Genomic DNA, 10,108 nt, shown 5'->3' on the forward strand with positions numbered 1-10,108 from the left:
GAGCGCGGATGGTTGTACGTCTCTGTGTGCCCTGCGATTGGCTGGCAACCGGTTCAGGATAACACGGATCAGAAAATGGATGGATGGATGGATGGATGGATGGATGGATGGATGGATGGATGGATGGATGGATGGATGGATATATTTAATAATGCGTATTGATTTTGTTGTTGTAATAGTATTGTTTGTATTTAAGTAATCGGTTTTAAATACGTACTTTTGAACCCACAAAGTAATTTACTATTTAAAAATTACACAACCAATGACTTTGAAAATAATGCATTCATAGAAAGTTTCTATGAATGCATTATTCTGCAAAACAGAATTATGTTTCTATTAGAAACATAATTCTGTTTTGGGATATGAGAAACTTGTTCATGATTACGAGTGCGCTAGCACCACAAGACTGTAAATGGCGCCATCTTGTGGTCAAAAATATAAGTTGTCATTCTTTTGGTAACAGGAACAGGTTGGCTCCAAATCATTTCCGCGCATGCGTACTTCAGTCGCCATCTTGGACCAATATTTACGGTGCGCTATCGGAAACGAACAGCAGGGGACACCGTTGGCTGATGGAAATCAAGCAATAGTGTACTCATTTTGTTCTCTTTTCGCCGCTCGTTTATTCTAGAATAGACAGCGTAGGGCAATGATAGCACATGCTAGCTTCTACAATAGCACCAAAGACGGACGATATAAATTTACGCACAGGTAAAAGTAAGATTATGGTCAAAGGATGCAGCGTTATCGAGGCACCTCCGCCCACTGGCAGCTGTTAGCAGGTCACGTGGCTTCCTCCACTGTTTCGATTCAGGGCTCGGGCAGGCGGGCTAGAGATGGTAGACAATTGCAAACTAGTGCATATTTTTGAGAATCTAACATGGTGCTGATATGACATTCAGTAATTCCAGTTATCTTTCTGCACTCGATTCCAGCCAAGACATGGAGATAACGTCTGAAGGTGAGGCGGCGGAGCGCAGGTGAGTGACAGCCGGCCGGGAGTAGGTCGAGCTCTCCGGATGGGTCCTCGTCTGACGTTTTAAACGCACAAGTAATAAAAATGTTTTGCACGACGGATATATTCGCGACGTGACAACATTGTGCGTTCATATGGATGATTGTCAGCCAGCTAAACTGTTAAAGCTAACGCCTGGCTCAGTAGCTAGGCTAACTAGCTGTCAATCGTGATGACAGTTCTCAAGTTGCCAAACGAGATTCATTTTTAACTATACATAAGCGTTGTCGTGGTTGTCGTGTGTGTGCGCGCGTGGTGGAGCAGGGTGCACTGGAAGCGAGAACTTTCACCTTTGTGTTTTATCAGAAACTGGTGTGCACAGTCTCTTAGAATTTAACTAGTCAGGCCTGTCTAGTAGCGAGTGGTCACACAAACACACAGGTCACGGACTTGTTTTCTGGTGCTGTTGCTTTGGTCTGAAACCTTATACGTCGGTCGAAACGCACCCTAACCGAAGCTAATACAGTAGTAAAATGTAATTACACTCAATGTTTTTATGAAAAACACTGATATAAATAGAAAAGAATTACATGTAAAACGGCAAGTAAACTACAATACCGATAATGTTTGGTTTTAAGCAATACAGTGTATAATACAGTATTACTTCCTGTAAGATATGAAGTAAATCAAGTTGAACAAGGTGCATTCAAAAACGGCCAACAAAACACAGGATTTCATGAAAAAAACCCAAAACAAAACAAAACACTTCAACAAAAATAACACCAAGTCCCACTGCGTAGTGCCAAACTGATACTGACTTACTTACTTTGGCCTAAGCACAGAAACAGTAAATGATGATTTTCAGTGAATTATGAAGGACAGGTTCTATAGGGCTGAACAATGAATTTAATTAAAGTCAAGATTGCAATTTAGTAATTTGTAATTTTCAAATTTCAAAGGACTAAATTTTTGGGGGCATTTGGACACTTCTTTCATTCACCTGCTTCTTCATGTCCACACACTGCAGTCGAGCAGACAGCAACTAAGCTAACCCCAAACTACACTTTTGTGTGGACTTGGCCTTGATGTTGTACTCAACAACCTTTTTGAAACTAATTCAGTTATTGGTTTGGTCATTGAATAATTCCTGTTGAGAGGCTGAAATCAGGGCATTCAAATAGTTATCAATTAATTTACTCATCGATGAGTTGTCGTTTAATTGATTAACTGACACCTCCAATTGAACTCTTGTTGGACACTTAGTTATTTATTTGGTGTTTAGAAAAGTTCAGTGCTTAGGACTTGGCTAGACCACATACATTGTTGGTTACACTTCAAAAGATTGTAAACAAAGAACTCGCACAGCACACGTTTGTAAGCAAGGAACACACACGTGATTGTCAACAAAGACCACTTGCACACACACACACACACATGCACTCACACTCCACGAGTTAGCAGTGTCTTTAAGACGTGATTAAATGTATTGTCATTTGGTAGAGTGCAGTCACACAACCAAGGAGCTCTTGTGAATTCATATTGGATCCTCCCCCTCCCCGTAGCATATTTCATGACTGTTAAAGAACACGTCACATGGCAGCTGAAGCCACATGACCCGTGTTTATTAGCTGACCCTCAAAGAATTTGCTATCAGTTGCTCGTTCTCCTGATAAGACATTTAATTGTTGCAATGATTTAGTGGCAGCTTCTCAGGAGCCTTCCTGTCTGCTGACTTGAGGCACACGGGAGGAAGTACTTTGTAGATATGAGTAGGTGCTTAATGGCTTCAAGAAAGTCATTTTTTTATTGACATTTTTGGCGCCTCAGCGTTCCCCAGATGTGACGTCAAGCTAAAGATACAGAATAGTTCTGGGGAGTCAGTTAATGTTTGGAATAGCACATATCATCCTGAGGACAATGCATCCATATTGTATTTCTGAGTGTTCCTCTGCATGCGCAATGCGTCGACGACGCTGGATATCACAACATGAGGTCATGCATCGTGCTTGTTTTAAGCTACAATGTTTGAGGTACTGTTTTCCACATTTAGTTAACAACTGTGTCACAAAACTAAAAGGAAGCAAAACTACTGTATTATGCTTCAGGAAAATGTTATCTAGGTTTGATGCAATTATTTTATGTCTAGCACTGATCTTAATCAAATTGTTCATATTAACCAGATTGTACAACTTTTGTGGCATTTGACGTGGGGTTAAAACTCTACTTTTGACGATCCTCTGTGAAAAGGGATTTATCTATGACAAGATAAACTAGGGATGTTTTGTCTCTCATTTATTAGCTGTCAGCACTTTGACTCTGTTGCTGAAGTACACTTACTGGAACTGAACACTCAATCCCTGGAAATGTATTTTAGCCGACTTGAGTAATTCAGTCATAACTTTGCAGCACTTCTCCGTACTTCCTCATTCCTAAACTTCCTCCCCTCATGTTTTCATTCTGCTCCGTATGGCCTTCGCGCCAGGCGGGAGCTCTGGAAGTTGTTGTCCAGCCTGAAGACCACCGTGGAGGGCCTCCTGTCCACAAACAACCCCAATGTTTGGTCCCGCTATGGCGGCCTGCAGCGCCTGCACAAGGACATGAACAACATTCTCAGTCATGGACTGAAGAATGAGCAGGTCAGATACTCAGACCAGTTCACTGTTGCAACCAAATTGACAACAGATTCATTTTACTTTGAAATGCAGCCAAGTGAGCCCATTTTCCCATGGTAATATTCTAACCTCTGACAATACAATTAGTGCTTTTCTTTATGCATACATTGTATATAATCAGGCACTTAATTTTATTTTTGATGCTGAGCATCAAACAAACAAACAAACAAACAAACAAACAAACACCCCCAAAAAGCATGCGAAAGTACATCCTTGTAGGTCATCAACAAACATTTATTAAGTACACAGGAAAGGTTTAAACTGTTTAATAAGTAATTGCAATTGAAGGATAAAGTATGACAACTTTCTCACTGGAAAATAAGCCAAAGTAAAATTACTCAGCCTTGGATGACACATCATGCGGTATGTGAATTGAATCCGCAAGTGAAGGAAGAGAGGGTATTGTCATACTGTCATATAAGTGTAGAAATAAGTTAACCATGACAATTTAAATGTCATTGAATTTTATTCTTCCTGGCAAGTGAGTCCTTTCTTCTGAAGATTCGACATACTCCACTTTGCGGTGCACATTCCATTCTTCTTTTATTATTGTCACTTTCGCCACATTGTCCCGAGAATCATGGAAAGAGATGCATGTTACTCATGAGTACAATACAGTTAGTTTGAATTCTGGCTCTGTGGTTATTATATTTTTCCTCTTTTCCAATCACGACAACTTTTCTTTGAAACCACAAAAAAAGACAAAGAAAAAGTATATTATGTATGAATTAGCCGAAGATTTTTGGACATGAAATGACATTTACTCTCCATTTCTCGAGAAATTGAATTTTTGTAATGATAGTACAGTACTCCCACTTCCAAACTGTAATGATTATATCAATATTTGCCACTGAAACCAGTTCAACCTGATACAATATTACAATGTCACAGGCTTTCAAGAAAATGAATCTCTTTAGTGCATGTACGTGTTGACCAAAAACACAGAAAGATCTTTCATGATAGCAAACTGAACACTAGGACAGTTATGTGCCTTCCAGTTTTGAATGCACGTTGTCATTTAAAAGTATTATTATTATTTTTTTTTTTTTAATCCAAGTTGACTATATTGTTGGTTACATGTATGCATAAATGACTTAGACTAGCCTTTTTTGTGGGGGTGTGGGTGGGGGTTGCAGGTGTACTACAAGCAAAGAGACTACTGGCCATTTGTCTGGTGTGTTCGTCACATCAGCCCTCACCTTGCCTCACATGTTGAACAGGTACATGATGATACTTACACTCATTTGGCACATTATCTTATGCAGGCATTCAAGTCGATTCAGCAATAGAAGAATTGTATACTTTTATATGAATTTTATATCATGAATTTCATATCATGTATGAAATTCCTATCTGTTCTAATTGTCAATTTAAATTATTTTCATTTTTAAAATGCTATCTCTCTCCAGTGGCTGTAGGCGGCACATGTACCTTCTTCTCCTTCACATCGCTAAATAAGATAGCCGAGACATGAACAGCAAACTATGATGTTTGACTGATTTATCATATGAGTGAAGAAAATTGCCACAGTTGGTGGTTATTTGAATTGTTGTCTTACTGTCGCTTCTTCTCGTCCGCCCATAGTTCAGTCAGCTGGAGCCGGTACTGAGCAGCAGGGTGCAGAGTGCCGGTGAAAGCTACAAAGCCGAGCGCTGGTTGCTTTACAGCTTGCAGGTCCACATGCTGTCGGCTCAGCTGAAACCTCTGCTCAGGCGTCAGGGACACGCAATAAAATACTACAATGGTAAAGACATTCGTTCATGAAATTGCCTTTCTGATATTCCATCGTCGCTTATTTTCTCTATCCCTCTGTTAACATTTGTTTGTTCATTTCATTCATTCATATTTTTTTATTTTTTATAATTTTTTTAGAAGATTCCTTCTTGCTCAGCGAATCACACGTCAATGCCATGTTCCAGTGTCTTGAAGCTGTGGAACAAAATAACCCCAAACTGTTGGCCCAAATAGACACAGTGGGGGTAGGTCTGATTTTCAATTTGATAGGCCAGGAGTGTTGATTTCACATGACCTTTCATTGTTGACGTATCCTTGCTCTAACATGTTCACGTTTCCATCCTCTAGCTGTCCCCTCTCAAGAACCCTCCGTGCCTCGGCCTGTTGAAGAGCCAGAGCCTGTGTGTGTTGCCCGGCGCTGGTGGGCCCTGGAGAAGCGCTGACTCGACACCCAAAAGAGAGTCTTTAAACCGCAGGCTTACCACATCTAACTGCTCCCTCAGAGATGTGGCTGCAACCAACACCAGCGGCAACATGATAGGAGCCAGCAACAGCACAAGTGAGGAAATATTGCTAAAGCACAATAAGCATTGCAACCTGGTGGTCAACCAGAATGCGTAAACTATGGATTTATTTAGGGAACAGTGAGTTTCCTTTCTGAATCAGGATTTTTCTTTGCATGCTATGGATCATTCCATGTCAAATCACACCCCAAAAAAACCTGACACATTTAACCTAGTGGATTTTAAATATAATGCAACTTGGTGTCCTTCATGATGGTGATATCACAAAACTAAATCTCAAATTTTAGGTAAGTTGAAGGAGGGGTTTGCAAGCAATGGCCCACCAAATTTTAATTAGCTTTACAAAAAGGGGCGTGGCTACCATCCTTCGAACACAAACATCTCAGTAACTACTGGTTCAATCTTCACAAAACAGGGGTTGTTGGAAAGAGAATTCAACAAGGAGTCCAAATCTGCATTCATTTAGAAGAATGGTTTAAATTTTAGCAACTTGACCATTAGACACTGAATTTCACCATGAAATTGTCATTGTGGATCATCTGACCTTAAAAAAAAAAAAAAAAAAAAAATCATAAAATGTAATCTCTGACATGTTCTCTTAAACATATAAAAGTTTCAGAGATGCTTTTTTTGTGTAGCAGCAACAAGGAGTCAAAGTATCCATACCCACAATGAATATTCAACTTTCAATGAATATCAAATGAAAATTCATTGCACATCTGAGGGTATAGAAAATTTGACTCCTTATTGCCGTGAAACAAAAAAAAAGAAGAAATGAACATTTCTGTAACTTCTTTGTTTTAGAGGAAATGTTTGAGTTTACATTTCTTGAAAAATGTGGTTAAGGTCATGTGATCCACAAGTGAAACTCTCAGTCAAAATGTCAAGTTACTAAAATATGCACAAATGCAGATTTGGAATCCACATCCCTTTTTGACAAAAGAATTAAAATTTGGTGGGCCGTCGCTCCCAAACCCCTTCTCCGATCGACTTAAAATTTGAGATTTAGTGTTGCACCATCAACAAGTACAGCAGGTTTCATTAAAATCAAAATCTGCTCGGTTAAATCCACAAGATATTCGATATAACTTTGACCTGAGCACAAAATCGTAAAATATCTGAATTTTCCTCTGAATAACAAAGCTTAGGTTCCAAAATTAATAGGCAAATTGCAAAAATGGGGTGAACACTGTTCTCATGGTTTTTTTTTTTTTGTGTTTTTCTCGCTATTTATAGAAGGGCTTGTGACTTCATGTCTGCATCTGCTGTGTTCTGTTACAGATACTACCTCACGAGCCGGCAGCCGAGGTCCTCCCTGGGTGTGTTTGACCAGGCCGGAAGAGAGCGAGCGGGGTGTGACACCCCCTCCTGGACAAGCGTCCGTACCCTCCATCTCTCTTTTAGCGTCTCCCTCGCTCACCTCCCCACAACCCGACACAGGAGATTCTGGTGACGGCGAATATGACGATGGTCCAGAGTACCTGGCCATCGGCAACCTGGGTCAACGCAGTCGCCGCAGCACCCAAAGCTCCACACACAGCAGCGAGCTCAGCGAGAGCAAGGACCAATCCCTGCAGCCGAATTCTCTGGCTCTTCCTCCACTCAGGCGCTCGTCTTTTTCAGAGGGCCAGAGAGAGCTAGTCAAAGGGTCCCGAGGACACACCCGCTCGTTTTCTGACACCGGGATTGTCCAAAAACTCAGGAAAGGTCAGTGTGAACTGGAGTCATCCAAGAGAAAGCTCAAATTTTTTTTTAAGGAATGACTAATTGACTACCGTAACCTTTTCTCAATCCTAAAACTTCTTGACAGTATTCTCTTTGCTCCCACTGGTTTTCCCTTCTTGGTTGAGGTAACATGCTGTCTTTGTACTTTTCTTCTTTTTCCACTGTTTGCGAGAAGGAGGGGCCCACCGGAAAATCACCATAATAATAGAGGATCCGGTAGCAGGTTGTCAGTACAGTTCCACTGTACTCCATCACTTGAATCCTTCCACCCTTCTTTCTTTTTCCACCGCATGTGGATGAACATTGCTCATCCCCTATACCACATTCCATTTCTGTGTCAAGATTGTTCCTTTTGAGACCGTCATGTGCACCTTCTTTGCTGTTGTGCCGCGGTCACACTATCAGTTAAACTTCAAAGTGAAGCGCTAAAGCAAAAGTCATGTTTTTTCAGCCCATCTGATCTGTACAACAGTGTATTTAATGGAAGTCATCAAATCTCAGCAGCCATAATTTTGTCTCTGCATGCAAACAAAAAAACTTCACTTAAAAAGCCATTTTATTTTTCTATCTTTATGAATGTTGTGGCGTAGATGATGAAAGTCTGCGCCACTCAATATGGATGCTTTATCTCCCAGAAACAGGGAGCGAAGACCGTTGCAGTAAGGAATACAGCCCTTTCTCACTTCAGCCCAGTGACACCAGCACGCCCACTTCCCTTTACACGGACTCTCGTAAGTTTAGATATCCTGCCTGACACAGCGTAACTTGCTCAGCTTGTATCAAAGAACAAGGATGTTATGAAATGTTGTTTTTAATAGAGCTACAATCAATGTTGGACTTTGCTGGCAGGCATGCTGAACAATTAATTTCACTGAGTGCTCCCCCACTATATTGCCGATTCATAGTTCTTACGCCTGCTGTTTCGTTCATTTTTAAACAATAGTTTGTAGAGTTGAAATACCGCTTATGTCTCAGAACAGAGAGCCACAGTCGCCAATGCACTTTACTGCCATTTATTGAACTCTGGGAGAACAGTAGAACGCATAAACCCAAACGTATCCGAGCATACTCGTGCAGTAACTGCTGTTGACCACAACTGAAGCCCAGATCTTCACATGCAGACACGGCAACATCTCTTGCTGCAATGTGTTTTTATCTTCTGGTTTGATGGCATTCTGTTTTTGAGTACATTTTTGTTCTTTTTGCTTCAGATGGGTCCCAGTACAGCAGGACACCAGATGGTTTGTTCAGGAAGCCATCAAAAGGCCAGAGCCTCATCAGCTACCTGTCAGAGCAGGACTTTGGCAGCTGTGCTGACCTTGAAAAGGTGTTCAATTAAAAAGCACTTGATGCTTAACTCATCATGTTGGAGTTGACACTTAATGTAGAGCAGATAACAAAAGCGGTCAGCTGTTAAAACGGGCTTTGATTTCTTTTTGCGTTTTGCAGGAGAACGCTCACTTCAGCATCTCGGAGTCCCTGATCGCAGCCATCGAGCTGATGAAGTACAACCTGCGGCGTCAGCAGGAGGAGGGTGAGGAAGAAGGAGACAGTGACTCTGAGATTCAGCAGCTCAAGCAGAAGATCCGCTTGCGAAGGCAGCAGATCCGTCGCAGCCGCCTGCCGCCCTGCACGACCTCACAGCACCGTAAGCTGCTGTTAAACTTAACCCATTTGTACAAAATGAATAGTGGCAAATGCATTGCCACGTACAGCCCCAACTTGTACAGTCACTGAGAATGGGGGCGTGGGGTGTTGATATTTGCCTCCCTTTGCCGCCCTGCGAGCGTCTGGGAATTTCTGTTCATCCAGTCAGAACCTGCTCTGTCAGTATAGCTCATTCATTCATTCATTCATTCATCTTCCGAACCGCTTGATCCTCACTAGGGTCGCGGGGGGTGCTGGAGCCTATCCCAGCTGTCTTCGGGCAGTAGGCGGGGGACACCCTGAATCGGTTGCCAGCCAATCGCAGGGCACACAGAGACGAACAACCAACCACGCTCACATTCACACCTAGGGACAACTTAGAGTGTTCAATCAGCCTACCATGCATGTTTTTGGAATGTGGGAGGAAACCGGAGTACCCGGAGAAAACCCACGCAGGCCCGGGGAGAACATGCAAACTCCACACAGGGAGGCCGGAGCTGGAATTGAACCCGGTACCTCTGCACTGTGAAGTCGACGTGCTAACCACTGGACTACCGGGACGCCCTAGCTCATTCATAACATTTTACATTTAAGGTTATTATTTATATAGGACATTTGTAGCATTACATTCTGTTCAGTTATCAGATGTAGTACAAGACCGCAACTCTGCCACTTAAGCGTAATAAAGCGGACCCCCACTATTCATGAGGGTTTGGGTGAGAGTGAAAAATTGTGTAGAATTGACGGTGTTTATAATTATATTGGGAATTCTTTTTTTTTTTTTTTTTTTTTTTTTTTTTATTTTTTTTTTTTTTTTTATAAAAGGGGGGGAATTTTTCCAAAAATTTTTT

General features: G+C 41.6%; 1 protein-coding gene across 5 annotated transcripts in view; it reads left to right on the forward strand.

Annotated features, from left to right (window-relative positions):
- The first annotated feature begins 520 nt into the window (after positions 1-520).
- Positions 521-10,108, forward strand: part of rubcn (rubicon autophagy regulator) — a 19,615-nt gene continuing 10,027 nt past the window's right edge. For 2 of the 5 annotated variants that reach the window (XM_019875380.1, XM_019875382.1), the window contains exons 1-11: positions 521-980; positions 3,438-3,591; positions 4,764-4,847; positions 5,212-5,371; positions 5,500-5,606; positions 5,710-5,920; positions 7,167-7,592; positions 7,786-7,833; positions 8,246-8,341; positions 8,822-8,937; positions 9,060-9,258. In XM_019875380.1, coding sequence (XP_019730939.1) covers positions 892-980; positions 3,438-3,591; positions 4,764-4,847; positions 5,212-5,371; positions 5,500-5,606; positions 5,710-5,920; positions 7,167-7,592; positions 7,786-7,833; positions 8,246-8,341; positions 8,822-8,937; positions 9,060-9,258 — 1,690 coding nt within the window. In that variant the 5' untranslated portion in view covers positions 521-891. The remainder of the gene's footprint in view (positions 981-3,437; positions 3,592-4,763; positions 4,848-5,211; positions 5,372-5,499; positions 5,607-5,709; positions 5,921-7,166; positions 7,593-7,785; positions 7,834-8,245; positions 8,342-8,821; positions 8,938-9,059; positions 9,259-10,108) is intronic. The other 3 variants (XM_019875383.1, XM_019875384.1, XM_019875381.1) reach the window with 3 other exon arrangements.

The sequence above is a fragment of the Hippocampus comes genome, unplaced genomic scaffold, assembly GCF_001891065.2.
Source record: "Hippocampus comes isolate QL1 unplaced genomic scaffold, H_comes_QL1_v1.1 scaffold132, whole genome shotgun sequence".
NCBI lineage: Eukaryota > Metazoa > Chordata > Actinopteri > Syngnathiformes > Syngnathidae > Hippocampus > Hippocampus comes.